The 24699-nt window shown below is 36.2% G+C and overlaps 1 protein-coding gene across 5 annotated transcripts in view; it reads right to left on the reverse strand.

Moving 5' to 3' along the window:
- Positions 1–24699, reverse strand: part of RNF19A (ring finger protein 19A, RBR E3 ubiquitin protein ligase) — a 61425-nt gene that overhangs the window by 19932 nt on the left and 16794 nt on the right. For 2 of the 5 annotated variants that reach the window (XM_032609891.1, XM_032609895.1), the window contains exons 2-4: positions 14545–15310; positions 3016–3224; positions 2523–2564 (exon numbers count right to left, since the gene is read on the reverse strand). In XM_032609891.1, the coding sequence (XP_032465782.1) occupies positions 2523–2564; positions 3016–3224; positions 14545–15218 (925 nt within the window). In that variant the 5' untranslated portion in view covers positions 15219–15310. Of the gene's footprint in view, positions 1–2522; positions 2565–3015; positions 3225–14544; positions 15311–23758; positions 23837–24699 lie in introns of all 5 variants that reach the window. The other 3 variants (XM_032609890.1, XM_032609894.1, XM_032609893.1) reach the window with 3 other exon arrangements.

Consider the following 24699-nt stretch of genomic DNA (forward strand, 5'->3'; position numbering starts at 1 on the left):
CTAAATAAAACTGTTTTAATGATTAGATGGTCAAATGATGCCCCACTCCCCAAGCATCAATTAATCCACAGCTCCTTTATACAAAAAAAAAAAAAAAAAATGTTTTCCATTTCTATTTAAAGTGTTTGGCAAAGCTTTTGTCTTTTTAAATTACTATATTTCTATTTGTTGTTAAAATATGTGCCATTGTCATATTAAGAAAAAAACACTGGGTTACCAAATATTATGTTCTCAAAAATTGTTTTAAAACTCCCCTGCCCCTGCAACATTGCCTATAAAGACTTAAAACAAAATGTTAACAGTGAATATCTTTAGGGGTGGTAGTAATAGGGGATAGGGGTAGGTGGGGAGCTGAGCCAATTAAATTTTTTTTTTTTTTTTTTTTTTTTTTTGCAGTACGCGGGCCTCCCACTGCTGTGGCCTCTCCCGTTGCAGAGCACAGGCTCCGGACACGCAGGCTCAGCAGCCACGGCTCATGGGCCCAGCCGCTCCGCGGCATGTGGGATCCTCCCGGACCGGGGCACGAACCCGCGTCCCCTGCATCGGCAGGCGGACTCTCAACCACTGCGCCACCAGGGAAGCCCTAAATATATTTTTATAAAGGAGGAGAAACATGGTAACAAAAATGAAAAATATGTGTTTCATTTAAAATGCAGTAACTCAAAGTGTGTTAACTCCCTGGTAGCTATAAGAGTCTCATGTAGATGCAATACTGTCAGAGTTTAAAGACAAATATAATCATAATAGAAATTATTTAATGTACCATATAATTAAGCATACTTATTTAACTTCAGGTAACTGATTAGAAAGAAATAGCCAACCAATTATTATTATTATACCAAGCAATTATTATTAAAAGTGCAGACTATTTTTTAATGTATCATGATAACGAGACCAAGAAACACCACGATACCCAGAACAATAGGAATTAATAAAACTATTTCAGATGGTAGTTTACTTTCCTCTTGTCTTTCCACAAGTCAGTGAAAAGCCAAGTTCAAAGTTTTAATTTTTTTATAGATTACATCAAGGAAACTACCACTAAACTTTTGTTCTGAGAGCTTTTATTTTTGGAACACTGTAGGTGAAAATGCATGTACCTTATATTTTCAGAACAATGAGATAAGATTTTTAAATCAACATGGAAAAATTCCAAATGAAGTTTATTTTTTAAAATAATCACCTTGGGAGGGAGGCTATTCCAACAATGCTACTATTTAACTCAAATCATTTGGAAGTTTTTCTTTCATAATTACTTTCAAAGCTACTTTATATATATATAAAAGTCACACTCATGATAATATAAGCACATCTTACTTTGGATCCACACCAAACCAGTGATTCAACTTGGTATGTTACTCTAGGTGTTAAACTTAGCTGCAACGGAACTTTTGGTTATCCCCAGAAATCAAACTCACATTAAAGGGATAATTTTAAGTGAACGTATAAGGGTTATGACCAGTAAGGCATTCCAGGACAGCACTGCTAAATAAACATAAAATCCCCCACGATGACTATAAGGAAGACCAACATTCTCTGGGATGTGAGTAAATCATGATATTTACTCTAAAATTAATAACAAAAGTCATCTCTTAGTCATTTCTTTTCTTTTTTTTTTTTTCTTTAATGATGGTTCAGATATATGCAAATCTCTAGCAGGGGACTGTGGTTTCTCTAAGTTTCCCTATCTCATACAGCCAAAGCACTTACTATGAGCTAGGAAATGTTTCAACCTTATGGATTTAAGTATTATTAGTATCTTTATCTTATAGATGAGGCAAGTAACTTCCTCAGGGTCACACAGAGAATAAGTGAAGAAGCTGGAATTCGAATCCAGATGATGATTCCAGAGTCCATTCTCCTACTCTATATGTCTGTGTGTCCTGTAAGCAATAAATATCCATCCCCACTTAGAGAAGAGGGATATCATTTCCAAGGGGACCACTTAATAGCTATAGCTGACTCTACAGAGGACAGTGTAGGTATACTCAGGTCCTCTCTGAATTGCTTCTGAACCAATACCTACAGATTATTATTAATACCTTTGGAGTTCTACCCCAAATCTTTAGGAAATAAAACAAGTCAACCAGTGAACAAGCAAGAAAATCCATGTCCATTGTATAAAATATTAAGTGTTGAATTTAAAGTTTATTTAATTTTAAATTCAACTTTAAATATTAAGACTTTTTTTTCTAGTAGCATAAAGTACATGACTATTTTAATACACTGCTAGTAGGAATATAAATTATTTTCTTGATAAATTTCTGTATTTTCCAAGTTTTTTCCTTTTATAATCAATGAAAAAAGTTAATATTTTTCTAAAAATGACTGAAGTTCCAATAAACAGTGAAAATTCTATGAAATATTAGTTTTTTGAATTTTTATTCAAAGAACATTAAGATGCTCAGACTTTTAAAAAATTTTTTAAGATTTATGAGATGTATATGTTTGCTCATGTACAGATCTCCAAGTAATTTTTAAATTCCTAGCCAAAGACACAAAGTTCTTAGTGTACTCCTCACCAAGGTATGATTCTGAATCCCTGATCCTGGAATTGGTAATATCTGTAAATAAAAATTGTATTTCACAAAACATGTAAATGAAAAGGATTCCAAAAATAAATACTGTTTTAAATCTGTAACTGGGTGATATTTATACAATAAGAAATAATCTCTAAGGGTAATATCTTCAAAATTAATATATTTTTTAAAATAGTTGCTAAGCTTTACATAAAACACCTTTATAAACATCAGTTTCAGACCATCTTCAGCTATCAGTTATATAAATCATCACTGACACTTCCTTTCTTCCTTTTTTTTTGGACAATAAAATCTTTCCAACTCAATACCACTTTCTTCTACAGAAAGAATGAGTGCTTCTGGGACAGAAATGCTAACACGTAAAACACTTTAGAAAATTGAAAGGATACAAGGACTGAATATTACATTTTTAAATTAAAATAACTGGTGTTCTATATGTGTCAAATATTTACTAGAAGAAGTTAGATGTAAATACCTGCTGCTCCAGACTCTTGACTATAACTAATGGACGAAGAACGTATAGTTCTCAGACGTAAACTCTGGGCTCTCTCCTGTCGAGCAGCATCACAGGTCTGATTGGGGTGCCAAATCTGTTTACAGTGGTAGCAAAACTCTGTTCCACAGCCTTCTCGCCCACAAGTTAATTTTGGACAGCTAGCACATCCAAATGCTATCACAGCATACCTTTACAGAACAAGAAAAAAGATTTAAAATGTGATGTAAAATAAGAGATACTCATTAAGTAAAAATAGTATCCAATTTAAATGCTATTTCAGAAAAAGTTTTCTATTTATGCATGAGCTAACAGTCATAAACCCTAAAACTATCTATCTCATCAATATAAAAATGGGGAAAAAATAAACAGTTCACAAATGAAGACATATAAATGCCTAAAAAAATTATTAAAGTTTAATTTTCAACTTTTAACTTTCAACTTTTAACTAGGACACCAAACTGTATATATAGCCTAGTCCTAATTTTATAAAAATTCTATTTAGTATCATATGCACATAGAAAAGACTAAAAAGAAATATACCAAAAGTCTTAACAGTAGTTTCCCTGGTATTAGGGTTTTTTCTTCTTTATATACTTACATATTTCTAATTTTTACAACTACTTGTTAATGCTAAAATCAGAAAGATAAAAAAATTACCTATTTAAAATTATAATGACTATGGATCAGCTATACCTATCAGTTAATGGCAAATGAGGCCAATTCATACATTTTGTGAATATCTTGAGTTTATGCATAAATTCTCACATTTTTGTTTTTAAGATGCATGGCAGAAGTTGTCTTCGGTGCCAATCTCCTAATAAAAGGTACACAAACTCTAATTTCTCCATCAGGAAATTTGTTATTTTGCTTCAGAAAAAAAACCTGAGAACAGCGGATTTGTGACTAATATCTATTTTCTGAGTTAATATTTTTGGCACTTTAAGAATTTCTGACTTAAAATAAATTCTGGGCACTCTTAGACATTTATCCCAGAGAAATGAAAACTTAAGTTTACACAAAAGCCTGTATACAAATGTTTACAGCAGCTTTATTTGTAATAGCCCCAAAACTGGAAACAGCCCAGATGTCCTTCTTCAACAGGTGAATGGTTAAACAAATTGTGATGCATATATACCATGGGATACTACTCAACAACAAAAAGGAACCACTGATACACTTAACAACTTGGATGAATCTCTGGGGTATTATGCTGAGTGAAAAAAGTCAGTCTCAAAAAGTTACATACTTTATGATTCTATTTTTTTTTTGTTTTTTTTTTTTGAGGTACGCGGGCCTCTCACTGCTGTGGCCTCTCCCGTTGCGGAGCACAGGATCCGGACGCACAGGTTCAGAGGCCATGGTTCATGGGCCCAGCCGCTCCGCGGCATGTGGGATCCTCCCGGACCGGGGCACGAACCCGTGTCCCCTGCACCGGCAGGCGGACTCTCAACCACTGCACCACCAGGGAAGCCCTATGATTCTATTTATATAACATTTTTGAAATGACAAAATTTTAGAAATGGAAAACAGATCAGTGGTGGCCAGCAGTTAGGAATGGGGTGGGGTCAAGGAGCAGGCAGGAGCGAGGTGGATGTATTTAAAAAGAGCAATATGAGGGATATTTGTTGTGATGGAATTGCTCAGTACCTTGACTATGGTGGTGGATATGGATACACAAACCTACAGGTGATAAAATGGTATGTAACTAAATACACACACAAAGATAAATACAAGTAAAACTCGGGAAGTCTGAATAAGATAGGTAGATTGTATCAATATCAATATCCTAGTTGTGATATTGCTTTATAGCCTTGCAAAATGGTACCACAGAGGAAAACTGTTTGAAGGATATAAAGAATATCTCTGTATTATTTCTTACAACTACACATAAATCTACAATCATCTCAATAAAACTTTCAGTTTAAAAAGCCTAGTGTTTGAAAGAGAAACAAACAAGTCATCTATGCATAAGAGGCTTTTGTAAATATCAAACATTTTGCCTAGAAATTTAGGGGAGTTTTTCAGGGCTCCTCTTCTTACTGGAATAAAATTTAAATAATAGTTGTAACAGAGATTTTTATTGAATTACTCTATTAAATTATGCAAAATGTTAGGAGTAAGGAAGTTCCTCCAATTTTGGACCTCTTGCTTCCTTAGTATCTCACCCTTTAAACTTAAATTTTACATATGAAATTCCAATTTATTTATTTATGTTTGCGGTGCGCGGGCCTCTCACTGCTGCGGCCTCTCCCGTTGCGGAGCACAGGCTCCGGACACGCAGGCCCAGCGGCCATGGCTCACGGGCCCAGCCGCTCCACGGCATGTGGGATCCTCCCGGACTGGGGCACGAACCCGTGTCGCCTGCACCGGCAAGCGGACTCCCAACCACTGCGCCACCAGGGAAGCCCCCAATTTATTTTTGATAGGCCATTTTCAAACTACCATTGTCTATCATAAATGTGTTCAAACACGACTGAATTAAAGGCAATTTAAACCAACACAGGGTAATCTAGGAAAGTTCCATTTCCCTGATGGCTTATTCATTGGAGTCTCAATAAAAAGAAAACAATTCTTGAAAAACTATTTTCTCCGAAGTTATAATCTAAAGCAGTCTTTATAATAGTAGTAATTTCAGTGAAAAGGAAACGGCATTCTCTTCTAAACCTCTTCTCTACCCTACTTTTTCTTGAAAAAAGGAGGGAAGGCGAGAGACAGAATGGGGAAACCCGTGTGTGTGTAGGGGACTATGTTATGACCAACTATTTTTTTAAGTCAGTCACAATTTATAAAAGCAGAAGAAAAGTTTAGACTACCAAACTCCACTTCTACCACTTATTACCTGTATAATTTTATGTAAGCTACGCAATCTCCCTACAACTAAGTTTTCCCAAACATAAAATAGGGATTCACTAAAGTTTGGCTTAGCCTCAGTATTCAGCCAAAAACAGCTTCAGCTTTGGCCTTGGCCTTTAGAAGGCCAAATAAGCAAATGACTGTTTCAATGACATTTCTAGTACCTCTGCATTTATGCTTGATTAATGACCATTACCATTTCTACATCTATATAAATAATGTAAGTAAAAAGGCTTACTGCTTTATATGGTGAAATCTTACTGGACAACTGAAGTATAAATGTACACCGTGCTGCAAGAATACAATGCAGTAATTCTTAGTGATGACTGTGAAAGCCAAATTTAGACACAAGCTTAAGAACTTTCTAATAATTAAATAGGGAAAGATTTACAGTAAATATGAACATCGAGATTGCTTTAACTAGATAAATCTAGGAAGAAAATATTCTTTCTGGGAAAACAAATATTTATAAAAATATATGAGGTAGATTAGCAGAAATTGGGCTATATCGTAATTCTAACCTTTGTAGAGGCTGTTCAGTGTACTAGTATATCACTAAGCAAAACTTTTAAGCACTGACTTACTTTCTAGTTAGTGATTTAGGCTATCTAGAGACAGCCTTTCAAGAAAAAGCCCTTTTAGGGAATTCTTCACATCTTGACAAGAAGAATTAAAAGCAGAATGTCAATTTTGCCATTTCAAGATTTCACAAGTTCCAAAATCTGGCAAAATATCCATAAAAACATGAAGGGTTATGGTGAAAAAACTGAGGACTCATATTTTCTTTTCAATAATCAGAGTTCCAAAGAGCTTTATAAACTGCTTTAAGATAAATATTAAAGTTTTGAGTCTAGAGACTTAAGCTTGTTGAAAATGACTGCTTATAGATATCTATTTAGAATTTTTAAAATATGCAGTGTAATTACCGGGAGCAAACTAACAGCTGACATGTTAGCTAATTAGTTAATTACCATTCCCGCATCATGATGTCGAACATTTAATATGATGGCTAATTTTTAAAAATTAATTCTTAAAATTTTATATTTATTCCTGTATCTCAAAAGTTCATCACTGGTGATATTTGACTTTGACCTTGGATGAATACTGATTAAACATCTGGCCACTTGGCTTTTTTTAAAATGTAGATTTTGATGTATCTCAAAAATTAGGACATAATAGGGCTTCCCTGGTGGCACAGTGGTTAAGAATCGGCCTGCCAATGCAGGGGACATGGGTTCGAGCCCTGGTCCAGGAAGATCCTACATGATGCGGAGCAACTAAGCACGTGCACCACAGCTACTGAGCCTGCACTCTAGAGCCCGTGAGCAACAACTACTGAAGCCCACATGCCTAGAGACTGTGCTCTGCAACAAGAAAAGCCACCACAATGAGAAGCCTGCGCACCACAACGAAGAGTAGACCCTGCTCGCCACAACTAGAGAAAGCCCGCGTGCAGCAACGAAGACCCAACGCAGCCAAAAATAATAAATTTTTAAAAAATTAGTAATAACAAAAAGTTATGTTGTTTAAATAAAACAGTGTGTGTGTGTGTGTGTGTGTGTGTGTGTGTGTGTGTGTGTGTGTGTAGGGAGGGAGGGAGAGAAAGAGAGGAGAGAGAAAGAGGAGAGAGAGGTGGGGGAAAGGAAAAGAGAGAATTAGTTTACAGTACATCATATGTATTCAAAATGTTAGAGATAAAGTACATCAAACTTGTTTTATGCTACTCTGTATTTTTTTTTTTTTTTTTTTTGCGGTACGTGGGCCTCTCACTGTCGTGGCCTCTTCCGTTGCGGAGCACAGGCTCCATAGGCGCAGGCTCAGCAGCCATGGCTCACGGGCCCAGCCGCTCTGCGGCATGTGGGATCTTCCCGGACACGAATCCGTGTCCCCTGCATCGGCAGGCGGACTCTCAACCACTGCGCCACCAGGGAAGCCCTGCAGTATTTTTTTAAATAGAAAAGCTAAGACGTCCTACCCCAGAGCTAAACATTTAAGTCCCATTCAATCTAAGCAAGTTCCAAAGAAAAACAGGATTATCTTTAACAATACTAACCAAATATTTTCATGACTGTGAATTTTGATAACTATAAAAGTTAGGGTATTTTGTCTAGAACCTTTTTCTTATGCTAACAATTATTGAGAGTTTACTATATAAGTGTTCCGTTTTCATACACATTCAATCTCAGTAACTGTGTAAAGCACATTCTATTATATATCGAGCAATTAAATGTACCTAGCATTCACATATTTTGAAAACAGAATGTTAGGACTCTTGAAGATGATTTTCATTGTGTGGGAGCCAAACTTATTTTCCACTGGAGAACAGCTCTCAAATTATAATGGAAGCAAATGGTAAAACTAAAGTAAATACAAAATATTTGCTTTAAAGAAAAATTTCAATGCTCTAATGCATCAGGTATTATTTGAGAAAATAACAGGCTCAGCAGAAGGTCACAGAAATAACTGAATACTACTAGTTAACTAAGTAAACATCTCTGGCTTAAACAGTACACAAATCTTGGTTCAGAAGATAGTTCCGTTTCCTTCTATGATCCCTTATTTAACTCAGGTCTTACTTTCTGTCTCTATTTTTCAGCTGAAGATCTCTAGTTACTTGAAATGATTAAACATTCCTACTTAGCAGCAGTGGAGGGATAGGAAGAAAGTGGGAAAGACGGAAAAGGACTGAAACAGGCAGTTTTTCCAGAAATATTTTCTATTTGTTGGATTGTTAATAGGTGAAACATACTAAGAAAGAACTCAATGGTCAAGTTAGGGACATGCTAAGCAAAATTAAAGTACTTTTTTGTTTGTTTTTTTACTATAGGATTTGCTAAAATAATTTTTAACATACCAATAATGTACATATATAGTAAACATTATTTTCCAAATTTATTTGACCATGACATGTTATTTCCTGGGAGTGTTTCACAGTACTAGAGTTCCACAAATTAGCATTGAGGAGGTAGGAATACCAACTAGGGTCGTATACTCTGCCTAGAGCAAATTCCTCATGAAGGAACAAGTAAGAAGAACAAACTATACCAAACATGAAATGGAATCCTAAGAAAGATATAATAGTCTCAATAAAATTTTTAATTAAAAAAATGAGAAAAAAGAAAGATTATCCAGGAGTCCAAGATAACTTTTCCCCCAAAAGCACAAAGCTTTAACACAACCTTTAAAGAACAAAGAAAATATAATCAGAAATACCAAAATTACTTGATCCAGTTAAGGGGAAAAGTCAAGTTTTATATTCAAATCAACAGGCTCATGATTCCATTAGCAAGAAGTTACTATTATTCCGTGGAAAAGGAGTGACTTAATTAATATATTTGAGAGACGGTCTAGACAAAGTGAGGCTCATCTCCTGGTTCCCCCTTTCAGGATCTGCTTTCCTAGAGAGGATGCTTTCTGTTCTGCTTTCCAGTACATGCTGTAGGGGAGGGGAGGTCTACGGTTGTAGAGAACCGCCCAGATTATTTGCAGAAGTCTCTCTAATTTCAGGGTGGAGTGTTAGGCCATTTGGGATGCATATCTAAAGCTAACTTCTTTAGCTAATTAGTAAAAGAAAGCTGATATGTCTCCTGTGTCTTATGTATCAACTCGGTTCTTGTTTTCTCAGACACATGTACTTGTTTCCTCGGGAGAAAATCAAAGTTGGACCTGTTCTCTGTTCTAAAAGGTTAGCCTACAAAAGCATTTCCAGCATGTCAAAAAGACGGGCAAGATATGGCTAAAACTCTTCTTTGGAGGACGGGAATGAGAGTCATATAGATAGAGTAAAATTCTAAAAATACATGTTCCTTAGTTCCTAAGCCTATGGTGCCACTCCATTATGAACAGTGTCCATTATGAACAGTATCTTCCACCAGAGTAAGTTATTATTTAGAGCCATTTAAATGTCAGTAAATCAGCTCAAAGCTTAACAAACCTGATTATAGTTGAGCACACTGCCTAAAAATGGTTTATTAACTGTTCCTAAGACATATGATTTACATTAATGGCATATATTCAGATGTGTTCATTCAATAACTCTTTATTGAGCATGTGGTTAACCTGTGATTATAAAGAAAAAAATACTTTTTATTTTTACTCTTGAGGGGCTCACAGACATTAAATCATTAACTATATTCTAGTATAATAAATGTTCCTGCATATTCAAATCTCCCCAGTAAAGTCAAAAGCACTCACATGAGATGACATGGATAATGTGTGCTAGTAGATGGGTAGTCTTAGCCAATTGAAACAAGTGATGACAGAAACCAAGATGCCAGTTTTTTGCTATCTGCCTAGACAATGTACAAACTAAGCCTCCTAGGCAGAGGTAATAGATATTTTTATCCAAGGCAAGTCTTATGCTTCCCCTCCTACATGTCCCTCACTGTAATTCTTTTCCTCAGCCATGGCCAGATTTTTCTCTGAACCTGTATAGACTGGCATGTTCTAGAAGCAGCAGCAGTTCTAAATCACAGCACACAGGTTTGGCCTCCTAGACCCCTTCGCAAGAGGGGTTTTCAGAAATACATACTGTCCTTTAAACAAGCTTAATCTGCCCTGGCCCTCAGAAGAGAGGAAAGACTATAGGTCAGAAACCCTCAGAGGTCTCAAATAGAAACCAGGTCAGGTTTTCTTTCTACTCTGAGCTAAGGGCAATATTTCTCAGTGTGTTAAACTACATGTTTAAGTAAAACTGGTGTCAGATACAGAAAATGGTCATTTTGGTAAGTATCAAAAGCAAGAGGAAAACATAATTTCACATTTAGCATTTCTGGAAAAAAGTCTTTCAAGTGTGCTGTACAATGAAAGGGATTAAAATACTACACGCATGCCTGTGGTCCTAGTATGTACTACTGGCTCTGCATTGCTATGAATAACTGTCAAACAGTCAGATATTTACCAGTATCCTCTGTGCCAGATTTCAGTAATAAATGGAGTTTAAATAAGAAATTTCTCTCTGTGAATCCAAAGATTTTAATAAGTTCCAAGAGGGCAGAGATTTTCATCTTTTGTTAGTTATTAAAAATTCCCAGTACCTGGCACACGGGTGCAGTAAATATTTGAAGAACTGTCTGATTTAAAAAAATAAAAACAAAACTTCAGAAATGGAGATGAGGAGTGATAAATAAGAACTATAAAAAGCTTACTGTGTGCTAGGAATTATGCTACCAATAACATTAAAAACCTTCTCAATCCTTAAAACATGATAGGATAGAGATTCAAAATCAGGTCTGTCCACACTCATGCTAAGTACAATTGTAATTTGTAATGAGGTCTTATGCAGTATTCTATGTTTTCAAAGCATATGTATAAATTTTGTCACAGGTGATCTTTTCCACATAACACAACCATAAAACCTATAACATAATCAAGTATATAAAATATGCTCTTTCTAATCTAGTGAGCCAGCATAAATTGAATACAAATGAAAATACACAAAGTGATTAATCTCTGTGACATGTTTTCTTTGTCCTTTGTGCGTAAGACTACTAACAACCACCAAAACCAAAAATTAATTTATAGCCAAATTAATCAAGACTAATTCTCTGTTAAACTTATGTAACAAACAAGTGGTTTTCATAATAAAGGAATCTATTAAAGTAGGTGTTTCTATTATTTTAAGATTATTCTATACTTGAGTTAACATTCATGTCTTCCTCTCCAAAATACTTAGAATACCTAAGCCATATTATTTTTTAACAATGATGTCTCAATAAGAAGAAAATGTGCAAAATACCTAAGAGTATGAGATTATGAAAAAAATTTAAATTTACTGAGAAATGTCATATACATCAAAGGATTTATAAAGAATAATAAAATGAATACCCCCTGAATCTACCACACAAGTTAAGAATAGTATCAGTAGGGTGATCATATAATTCACAACCTGACTGGAACACCTGAAAAAGAAAGGTAATGCTATTAAAATTTACACCAGTACAATAAGCATGAATTGGAACTATCTTGGGCAGACCAGAACCTATGGTTACCTTGTTTATCTGTGGCTTTAGAAGTTCCTTGATTGCCCCTTTGAAGTTCACATCCCTTCTTCTTCCTCACAAGAGGTAACCATGAGACTAAATGCATTTATCCATTTTACTGTTAATGAACTTTTTTGTTTCTTTGCTATTATGAACATTCTTAAACATGTCTCTTAACTAGATGTCTCCTGGCACACAAGTAAAGAGTTTCTCTGAGGCATTTAACTAGGAGTGGATCTTCTAAGTTACAGGATGTGTGTTCAATTTTACTAAATAATATAGCAGTAAGTGATCTAATCAATCTATATTTTCTTTTTAATTTTGTCCTTTTATTTATATAACTTACCTCTGTAATCTGTTTTGATTTTGTTTTAATTTATTATATGTGGTGACAATCTAATTTTTTCCCCTTAAATAGCTAATTTTCACAATTCTATATGGTGAATAATCAATCCTTTCCCAGTTGGTTTGGCATTCTTCCCCCCAAATCAAGTTCTTTTTTTTTTTTTTTAATAAATTTATTTATTTTATTTGTTTATTTTTGGCTGCATTGGGTCTTCGTTGCTGCGCACGGGCTTTCTCTAGTTGTGGTGAGCGGGGGCTACTCTTCGTTGCAGCGCACGGGCTTCTCATCTCGGTGGCTTCTCTGTTGCAGAGCACAGGCTCTAGGTGCGCAGGCTTCAGCAGCTGTGGCACGCGGGCTCTAGAGCGCAGGCTCAGTAGTTGTGGCACACGGGGTTAGTTGCTCTGTGGCCTGTGGGATCTCCCTGGGCCAGGTATTGAACCCGTGTTGCCTGCGTTGGCAGGCAGATTCTTAACCGCTGCGCCACCAGGGAAGTCCCCAAATCAAGTTCTTAGACAAGCGAGAATCTATGTCAGCCCTATCTATTGTGTTCTATTAGCTTGATAGTGTTGATATTATCCACTATGATGACATGATCCATCAACCCAGCACAGGAGAACATACCTATTTAGTGACCAGAAAGCTTGTGCTCCTGGATTTACTCTCTCAATCTCTCCTGGTCACAGGTTCTGACACAAAAGCCTCCTTTTAATTTGTTCCATCATTTTCACACATTTTCTTTTAAAGCTATTAAATGCTTAAAGGAACTTGTGAAACACCTCTTATCCTGGGGTTCCATGAAAGACAGTTAGAAAATCACACTTTGTCCAGATGAAATGTAAAATACTTCTGTTTGAACTCTTGCTATAGGGTATTTGCTATAATGACTTGCAAAAGGCTTTTTTTTTTAAACCTAAAATTTGTAATCAACTTGAAATCTACTCTAATGAATGTACACACCTGCATTAGTGAAAATATTCTGCAAGGGTCCACAGGATCAAGAGTGATACAATCGTACCTAAGCTCTTCTTCTCTAGCTCAAATTATTTAAAGGCACTGTTCATTATCCCTATTTTCTCCCCATCTTTTTCTTGAGAATTTAACCCTTCACAGGTCCAGAGTTTGCTTCTACCATACACCTGGAAGCACAGCCAACCTTGGCCCAGTTTAGATAGTATCTTTAATATATTATTTTGTTATTTATGTTACAGTACAAGCATCCTGCAGTATCGGAGATCATAATACAAATGTGATACTAAACAGTACCTCCGAGTCCTTCACACAACTAATGAATTCATAAAATGTTAAATAATTAGATAATCCAATATTTTTAATGCTTTATGTTTCACAGAAATCCCTGGTGGACAGTCAAGTACTAGTGATACCTGGGAAAACTGGTGGAATTTGCACAGGCTAAAAACATACTATTACCTTTCTCACTTAAAATTATGGAATTGGTAAATACAATCTGAAAATTTGCTGCTCAGTAAGTTTTTAATAATGGATTTGATCAGAGTCCTGAAATTGTCATTTGATAAATCAAACTCACATTTCAGCCTTGTCTCTGATTATACCCAGATAATCTTGGAAGTTCTGGGTTTTCCCAAACTCTTATTTATAATCTCTGGCTTACTAATGGTATGCTAAACTCATCCAGGGTTTATGGCTTTCCTTATTCGTGAAAAGCGTATGACTATTTTTTTCTAGTTCTGACAACCATACATGGTAAATACCCTATTAACAGGAGCTGCTGTTAACATAGTAACCAAATATACAAGCAAAATTATTTTACTTTAAATATTGGGAAAATGGTATTTGTAATTCAAAAGCTTGAGGTAAATGAAGTATTACATAATCTCTAGATCTTGTGTCTCAAGAACACATCAACTCATGAACACATCATACTGTGGCACGCATTAAGGTGCCTTTCAAAAGGGTCATTTAAGTTTAAACGAGTGACTCCCCCACCAAAAGCAAACAAACAAAATGTCTGCTCATTTCATATATTATAAAATAAAAATTCTCCAAATGGATGGGGAAAATAAATAGGACTAGATTCTGCACTCTACCATCTTATCCTTTTCTTCTGAAAACAGTCTTAAGTGAATATATAATGCAAAGACAATATAAAAATGAGTAAGACAAGATTCCTGCCTTTAATATCTAACATTGTCCCTGACACATGGTACATACTCAAACATATTTTTGTCTACTGAATGAATGAATTACCTGGCATGTTAAGATTTTTCTTTTGAGTAACAGTCAGCAAATTCTTATTTTATCCACAGAGAAAAAAATTAACTCAAGAAAAATCAAACAAAATCTTCTTACCCACAGTCTGGAGCTGGACACCACCTACAATCAGGATCTGCAACAAGCCACCGTCTAAGCATAAATTCTTCATATTTTTCCATCAAGACATCATCACTTAATATCAAGCGAATATCGTGGGGATTAAACCGTTCAGTACATTCTGGGCAACTGATATTAACCCTACTTTCAGAAATTTCTATCCTTAGGTATTGTCGTAAGCAATCCACACAAGATCTATGATGACAAGTCATTATCTCAGGAAATCTGTCTTTAGAATGCCGTAAAAGGCACAAGGGGCACTCTATAAAGTCTCCAACTTGTTTGCTGATAGAAGTTAATCCATTGTCAGAGGAGGTATTTGTAGAGAAAATGGAGTTCTTATCAGTACACATTTCGGAATGTATACTTTCAATACTCGCAATTCCATCCACCCCGCCATTTAGCTCCCTTGATTTACGTTTGTTATCCTTTTTCCTCCGAAACAGAGAACCTATTGAAATTCTTCTTTTTTTGGGTGCCTTTTTGACCGAAGGCAAGCTCACAGATGAAGCAGAAGACTGAAGATCTCGATCTGAACCCATTTGCCGATGTAAACTCATGTCTAAAATGCTCATCAGAATTGAGTCAGGGTCTGTGTTTACACACAGCCCTTCATTATATTTAGAGATAACACCTGTTTCTTGTTCTTGCATTCAGATTAAGTCATGATGTAAGAAAATCCTATTTGGTTCCTTCAGAGAATTCTTAAAGGAGTTCAATTTATGGTAGACTTATCACAGATGTTCTGAAAAACAAAACAAAAACACCAAGATTATTTAATTGCATGTTTCTTAAACTTACAAACTCTCTATGAAACTTCAAACAAGTATGTTCTTTAATCATTAGTTTTTGGTTTTGATTTTTTTAAATAAGGCCAGTTTATTGAGTAGTCTACAAGAGAATATAAAACCAATGCTGATATAACAAGGATATTACTTAATCTTAAGAGTCTAGATTTGAGCTGACCTTATTCTTAATATCTTGTACAGGGCTTCCCTGGTGGGGCAGTGGTTGAGAGTCCGCCTGCCGATGCAGGGGACGCGGGTTCGTGCCCCGGTCCAGGAAGATCCCACATGCTGCGGAGTGGCTGCGCCCGTGGGCCATGGCTGCTGAGCCTGCGCGTTCGGAGCCTGTGCTCCGCAACGGGAGAAGCCACAGCAGTGAGAGGCCCGCGTACCACAAAAAAAAAAATCTTGTACAAAACTTATGATTTTTATCACACTCAAACCTCAATGATTCCCACTGCCTTTAGGAGTTAAAAAAAAAATTGACAATAAAATGGACATGCAAATACAAATGGCTAAGTAGAGCTTACACAATTGTGAAGAACAAAGTGTGGGGGGGGCAGGGGATGCTCTTACACTGCCAGATATAATGACTCATTATAAAGTTACAGTAATTAGGAAGACAGTGTGGTACATCACAAAGATGGATACAAAGACCAGTGGAACAGAACACAGTCCAGGAAAAAAGTCCCACATATACACATGGATACTTGACTTATTGCCAAAAGTGACACTGCTGAGCATAAAGAATGGCCTTGTCAAAAACAAAACAAAAACAACATAGTACTGTTTTACTGGTTACCATCTCAGAAGAGAAAAGGAACTTAACCTATAGCTAACCCCCTGCATAAAAATCAATTCATGGTTCATAGATCTAAATGTGAAAAGTAAAATCATAACACTTCTAGGAGTTGACAGAAGAGAATATTTCAACAAAAAGATTTCTTAAACAAAATATACTAAAGTACTTACCATAAAATGAAAGATTGTTAAATCGGACTACAATAAAATGAAGAGACAGTATTAAGGGAGTGGGAGAAGACATTTGCCACATAAAACTAATAAAGGACCAGTAACCAGAATATGGAAAGAATACTTAGACGTCAACAAGACAAAGCAGACAATATAATAGAAAAATGGATGAGGGACATAACAGGCACTTCACAAAAGAATATGAAAAAGTGCTCAACATCATTTGTTGTACACATTAAAGCCACACTGAGAGACCACTACACACCCAGCAAAATGGCTAAAATTCCAACTGACATTTCCAAATATTAGCAAAGATGTTGACTGCTGGTAGGAGTTTGGAAAACTACTTTGAAAAACTGTTTAACAGTATCTACCAAATTTGGACACATGGATACTCTATTACCCAATTTATACTCCTAGATATAAATGCACGAGAAATGAATGCACACATGCACCAAAACATCTACATAACAATATTCACAGCAACACTAGTTATAATAAGCCCAAACACTGGACACAGCCCATATTTCCATCAACGGTAGAATGGATAAACAAGTTGTGGTATATTCATTCCACATTCTGGTATACCAGAAAGCAATGAAAATGAACAAAATACTGCTACTCATAAAACAAGAATGAATCTCTCATAAAAGGATGTGTACTGTATAATTCCATTTAAATAAAGTTCAAAACCAGACAGAGCTGGGCTTCCCTGGTGGCGCAGTGGTTGAGAGTCCGCCTGCAGATGCAGGGGATGCAGGTTCGTGCCCCAGTCCGGGAATATCCCAAATGCTGCGGAGCAGCTGGGCCCGTGAGCCATGGTCACTGAGCCTGGGCGTCCGGAGCCTGTGCTCCACAACGGGAGAGGCCACAACAGTAAGAGGTCCACGTACCGCAAACAGAACAAAACAAAACAAAACAAAAACAGACAGAGCTAATCTATGATGTTATAAGTCAGTACTGTAGCTACCTTTTGAGGAGAGACACAAAGGAAAAAGCACATGTATAGTGGTTACAAAGGTATGTTCACTTTGTGATAAATCACTGACCCACAGATTCATGATTAATGCATTTTTCTCGGTGATTGTTATACCACGATTAAAGGTCAAAGAAAAAAAAAGCTCCCTGAGGTGATATCCACACAATTTCACTCAGGCAAACTTTACTCATGTCTATCAGTTTATATTTTCCCATCATCTGCAGCATATTCCCTTAATTCTGAGGGAAATACAGAGTGTGATGGTAAATGAACTAAAAATTTCTGCATATTTTCTTCTTTATAGTTATTATTTTCTCTTGCATCTCAAAATGCTTTCTGTACTCCAGGGTTCAATATATGTATCAATGAACAGAACTGTAGAGGGAATCTATCTTGGGGATTCTGTCCTAAGAATTTATCATTGAAAACATTAAACCAGTGGTATTTAATGAATATCAGCTGGAGAATTTTTCAAAACACACTTTTAGAAATTTGATACCCATATCATTCATTATCCAAAAAAGAACCTAGTAAGAGTGAATGGAGGTGCTATTAATATTTAAACTAGGATAACAGGGGCAAACTAGAATATACTGTCATCCCACTTAGGAAGACTTCCTAAAACATTCTGCAAATAAACAAATAGGCATCAAAGGAAAAGAAACAAATGTGAATACTAAAAAATTTAATATTTTTATATGGTAAAAAATACTACAGAGTAGGATGATGTGATAAATTAGTAAAACACGTATAACAATGAACAAATTTCCTTAGTATACAAACAGCTTTTACACATAAGTAAGAAAAAGATGTACAATCTAGCAGTAAAATGAGCAAGGATATAAGGAGGAAGTTTGGAGAAAAAGAATTACAAAAATTAGGAAGATAGGAAACAGTGTTCAACAACACTAAAGAAATGAAAATTCAAACACTAGATACACCATCTTTGTATACATCAGACTGACAAAGGTTGAAAGGGTTGGTGAACGTGTATTGAAAGAAGCACCTCACATATTGTTGGGAGGACCGCAAATCAGCACAACTCTGGGGAACCAATTTGGCACTATCTATTAAACTTCAAAATTGCTTTGACCAGCAATCCTACATGTAAAATTTATCCTTCAGAAAATATGACACAAGTGTGCAAAGAAATACTGTGCAAGGAAACTCACTGCAGCCTAGCTGATACAAGCAAACAAAACAAAACAAGGCAAACAAGCCCCACACAAAACCTGGAAATAACTTGTGTCCCACAGGGAACTGGTAAAAATAAAGGAACCAACCACAATTTACATGTAACGATAAGGAAAAGATCTCGCTACATAATACTGAGTGAACAATAATAACTGCAAAATAGTATGTATAGTATGAACCCATTTGTGGAAAAAAACGCACCCACAGAGGTTTACATGTACGTACACAATTTCTGGAATAATGTTAAACCATTAACAATGGCTACCTTGGGGAGAATAATCTTTAGTATTCACTTTCTGCTTTCTGCATAGTTTACAATTGTATCATGAGCATCTATTGCGTATAGTTTAAAAAAAAACCCAGCTAAGGGCTTCCCTGGTGGTGCAGTGGTTGAGAGTCCGCCTGCCGATGCAGGGGACACGGTTTCATGCCCGGGTCTGGGAATATCCCACATGCCGCGGAGCGGCTGGGCCCAGTGAGCCATGGCTGCTGAGCCTGCGCGTCCGGAGCCTGTGCTCCACAATGGGAGAGGCCACAACAGTGAGAGGCCTGCGTACCGCAAAAAAAAAAAAAAAAAAAAACCCAGCTAATTGAACCCCACCAACGACAACAAAAAACGTATTCCACTCTAGAGCTACCCAATCAAATTGAGGATGTGGTCCAGAACTTGTATATTTTGAAAATGTTCCTCAGTAATTTAGTTGCACACGCTGGTCAAGAACCACTAATTCTAAAGAGAGTCTGCTAAACACTTTCACTTAAAAACAGAATTCTATAGGCTTGGCCTCCAAATCAAGGCTCCTTGCTTTTCATTAGTTTAGGTACTGAAAATAAAAGTGCCATTAAAAAAAAAAAAACAACCTCAGTTTATAGTCATTTTCAGCCTATAGTGAGGTAGTACTTAAAAACCTATGTATAGAGATATGAGAGACATTAAAAAAAACCCACATAAATTAATGACTATCCGTAGAAAAAATCCATGAAAGGTGTCTAAAAGCATGTGACTCAACAGTATTGGGAATGCCTCAATCAAGGGGACTTTGGCTTAATTTCAAAGTTAAAGTCTAAGCCTAGCTTGTGCTAAACCTCAGGAGGTTACCACCATAAACAAGATAGACATGGGTCTCTGTACTCAATGCGATATGTCTGGAGAAGAAATATATATCACAAAACCAATAGTTATAAACTTATATATATTAAATTTATCTCTGTTACTACAACTTTTGAAAACAGCTGAGTCCATTTTCACCAGATTTAGAGGGAGTCTTTCAGACATTATGACAAACTATAGGCTATTACAGAATTCATCTTAAAAAGAAAGGAAGCCATCTTGCAAGCCACCTACAAGATTAATAAGAGGCCCTGCATAACAGCAGATTCAAAAGATATAGTCAATATTTCACCCCACCACCCTGAAGTGTGGACATATTCGTCCCTCCTTCCCCTCCTCTCAGTGATTTACAATATACAAGTTTTAGCCATATACATAAAGTTTACTCTAACTTTGCAGATAGGAAATTAGAGACTCAAGAGTATTAAGTAAAGAACTAAACCTAATTATTCTAGTGGTATATGAAATTAAGATTATGTGGTTCACCCACAACAAAGAGTTTTTAATCAAACTGTTTATTTGCATAAACACTTAGAAATTAGTAAACTAACTTGGATTTCTGAGACTACCCTTAACCACCAAAAAAACAAAAAAGCACTACAGAAATTCTGCCAATTTGAACAGATGACAAAAATGTGTGAAATTATAAAAAAAAACTTTCAGTGATTTAGAAACTTTACTTATTTTTAGAAAAAGCTGATTTTATTCTCCAATGAAAAATAAAAATCTATTATTTGCATCATTTAATATAGTACTATTCTTTTTGAACTCAACTTTTTAAACTATCAATTGTATCAATCTGTAAGTACTACTGTTATGTTCGGCCTCATAAATGCACACACCATTAAGACAAAAATATTATTTGAGTTCTAAGACAAAGAGCTGGGTTGCTGGTTGGAAAAAGAAGGGAAAATATGTTGTATATAATAATACCACTACACAGTAGAGTTTTAAAGTGCTTTTAAAGCATTTTTGATTTAAATTTCATTGCCCTATGGAATGGGTATTATCCTGATTTGATAGATGAGAAAACTGAAGTGCAGAGAGGGTAAATGTTGCACAGTTAGGAAATAACAGGGTTCAGGGTCAAATTCAGGTCTTCTGATATCTCGGCCTCAGTACCATCATCTGTCTGCAGCTGCCTTCATGAAACAACTCCAGTCACTATCAGTATCTCAAAAATTGTCTCAGAAAACAAAAGACAATTATATTTTACATATCATCTAGGGCTGGTCTTAACTATCCCTCAATTCCATGCCTTATTCAAGCCATTCCCCCATCTGAAATGCCACTCCCTTTTCTCTCCTCCTAACTAAACTGTACTCACATGTTATAACTCAGATAAGAAATTTTTACAGTGTTCACTTGTTTTTCTGCCCTGATTACCTTCAATGTTTTAATAAGGTTTTAAATGTATAACTTGAGTATTGTGATTTCTTTAATACCACACACACCCAAGATGAAGTGAGGAACATAGACACTGTGAATAAATACCAAATGAGTATTTCTTAAAATGACACAATGTCACTGAAGTGATGATACTATTTCATAAGCACAAGAAAAAATCTTGTTATTTCACTGTCATGCCTCCTAGGCATATACATGCTCTACTTTTTAAAACGTACAATTAGTTCACACCAAGTTTACAAAGACAAATATGAGGTCTACTGGATCAAAGGCAAAATAAATTATGTATTAAAAACCTAGAGTAGTTTACATCATTTCAGAGCAGGAACAGAAGATGAGAGGCAGTAAATGTACTTAATGATGTAATTTGAAATATATACAACTCCTAATAATCCCCAACTTTGGATATTCTTTAAACTGATTTACTATCACAAGGATTTGTCGAAGTACAACACATCGATAACATGAAGAAAAGCAGTAGGGAAAAAGATAACTGAGGTTGGCCTCCATGATGTTATGGCTGTTGGCTTAGTGGGGATACCTCTCCCCTCTAAATAAAAGTATAGATCTGTAATTGCAGATGCTAGAAGAGCTTAGTGAAACAGAAAAGGAGAGTAAAATACAAGTAGACCCCATATTATGTATTTTCAACCAAGTATCTAATATCATATAGGAGGCAATTCTCTTAACACCAATGTCACAAGAAATTCCAATCACCTGCTAATTAAAATATGAGAAATGGCTCTCTTTCCCCCTCTTTCCCAGTCTAGCACAACTCCAACAAGTAACGAAGACTCTCTGCCAATTGCTGCTACACACTTTCATCCCCCTGAAGAAACTGGTTGAAAAATTAGTTTTTATCGCTGGCAAAGGAGCCCCACCTCCTGACCTTTTTATGTACTTAAATTGAAGACTATCACCTGAGACTGGTATGAAGGACAAAGACCTGAACCTGCTTACCTAACCTTCTCTAGCCCACAGTGTTTATACCTCTTTAAAGTCAAGATCTCTTTGATTCTAACTTTTTTGTACCTCTTGAGGAATACGGAATTAAGAAATAGGAATAGCCCACAACAAAGGTATTTCTACGACGTGTCAAAGCTTTAGGGACCAAAGATGTAGTAGAAGTGCTGATAACTTCGTACGGATGCATCATAAAATACATCTAATTTGGCAGCACGCTATTTTTTAATTCTTCGTAAAAATTATGGAAGTTGACCATTCCAGGTGAAGCACCTAATAAACAATTACAATACTGTTTGACATGAAAATGTGTTGCAGATTTTAAATGCTCAACTTATAAACACAGGATAAAAACAGTTAGAAAACTCAAATCCATACAAAATAGTAGCTCATGTTTGAAAAGCTGTATGTATCAGTCAGGGTCCTGGCAAAAAAACAAAGCAGTTTCAAAGAGATAACTGAAGGGCTCATTTACAAAGGTGTGGGCAGGGTTTAAAGGAAGTAACAGGGATGGCAAAGTCCTCAGGAAGCCACTGCCAGCCTTCTGAAAGAAGGAGCAGGGAGAGAGCTGCCAAAAGGCAACTGGAAGAATAAATACCCAGCTTCTCTCTTCTCTGGATCTCCAATATCCACCAATGCCTCACACTGGCTAAATCCAATGAGAAACCAAAAAAGGAGCCCAAGTGAGGCAGTCCTTAGACTAGGTCAACCTCCTCTGGGGCACAGAGAAAGTCAAGGAAGGATGAGGAGTGGATCTGATGGGGCAAATAAAAAACACCCAGTCTGGATGTATAAAGAAGAGAATTTGGGAGTCAAGATCTGGTCAGCCACTGTTAGTTATAAAATCTCAGGTAATGTCCATTCCTGAGTCTGTGATCTCCACTACAAAATATGGATGATACCACTTACTTCAAATAGATGTTATGAGAAGAAAGTGAAATTGGCACGTGCTAAAACCTGGCACTATGCTAAATGTTAGCTGAAGTGAAATGTAAGACAAGCTTTGTATCTCTAGTACCTAATACAACTTGTAACTTATTGTAGGTGCCTAATAAACACTGGATGAATAAATTATGATGCAGAACACACATAAGTGGAAGTGAGGAACTGAGGATTCCGTTCATATCTTTGCTTTTGGCTTGTTATTGCTGTAAGATTCTCTGTAAGTGACACAACCTTACTACATCCAGCTTTTTAAACTGTGAAAAGAATCTTTACCCCACAAGCGCTACAGCAGCCATCCCCAAGCTTTTTGGCACCAGGGACTGGTTTCATGGAAGACAATTTTTCCATGGACGGGGGTGGGGAAACGGTTTGGGGATGATTCAAGTGCATTACATTTACTGTGCACTTTATTTCTATTATTATTACACTGTAATATATAATGAAATAATTATACAACTCACCATGATGCAGAATCAGTGGGAACCCTAAGCTTGTTTTCACTTGCCACTCACTGACAGGGTTTTGATATGAGTCTGCAAGCAATTGATTATGGTCTCTGTGCAGTCAAACCCCTCTGCTAACGATAATCTGTATTTGCAGCCGCTCCCCAGCGCTAGCATCATATTCTCAGCTCCACCTCAGATCATCAGGCATTAATTCTCATAAGGAACATGAAACCTAGATCCCTCAAATGCGCAGCTCAAAGTAGGGTGTGCGCTCCTATGAGAATCTAATGCTGCCACTGACCTGACAGGTGGTGGAGCTCAGGCGGTAATGCGAACGATGGGGAGCGGCTGTAAATACAGATGAAGGTTCGCTTGCTCACCTGCCACTCACCTCCTGTTGTGCTGCCCGGTTCCTGCTGTGCTGCCACTGGCAGTGGTCCGTGGGTTAGGGGTGTTGGGGACCCTTGTGCTACAGGATAAATAAGACATGTTGAATATCCTGACATTATCCAACTTCAAGAATTACAGATTTAAAATATTCAACCAATAAACATATCCTAACTACAAATGTTTTAGTAGCATCTACTAACCACCCACATGCCTATGTGATTTAAGACTCATGAAAGGGTATTTGAGATAGAAGGCTAGGCAAAATAAAGTTTATAGACAATAAAGAAATTAATTTACCAAGAGAAAACCCCATTATACTCTTGAATATGTTTCTGCCTCTGTTATTCAGCTAAAATTAGGTTTCTTCTGTTACTTCTTGCAAAGGTAAGACAGAGAAAATCCAATAATTTTGTGTTGATAAATGCTAAGTATAAGAGCAAAGAGTACCTACGGTTTCTGATTTCAATTTCTTTTACTGATGTCTGACACCCAGATGTTCAGCACCTCTAAAACATGAATGTAATAAAAGTAGAATGCAAAAACAATAGCACTGTTGAAGAGAACAGAAAGAGGACTAAGTATAAAGTTGTTTTTGTTTGTTTGAAGTGAGGAGGGAATAGGTACAGAGATTCCCAGCAGTTTCTACTGATCATTAATTCTGGTCACTAGTGAAGCCTGAGCTATCTCATACTCAAGTGAGAATCAAGAACATAAAGAAATGAGACTTTCTATTTTAGATGCTACTAAAATACTATTTTATATTACAAAAGCATAACAGGCCATTAAACTTTTTCAGCCATATATACTTATGTTGAGAGGTTGAAAGAAGATGAGGAATAAAGAAAAAATTTTAATGACTATATATTTGGTATTATATGTGGTTCTCAAATGTTTCCAAGTCACATTTCATTTTCTGTGAACTAACCACATGTTCATATCCTG

The sequence above is a fragment of the Phocoena sinus genome, chromosome 17, assembly GCF_008692025.1.
Source record: "Phocoena sinus isolate mPhoSin1 chromosome 17, mPhoSin1.pri, whole genome shotgun sequence".
Lineage (NCBI taxonomy): Eukaryota > Metazoa > Chordata > Mammalia > Artiodactyla > Phocoenidae > Phocoena > Phocoena sinus.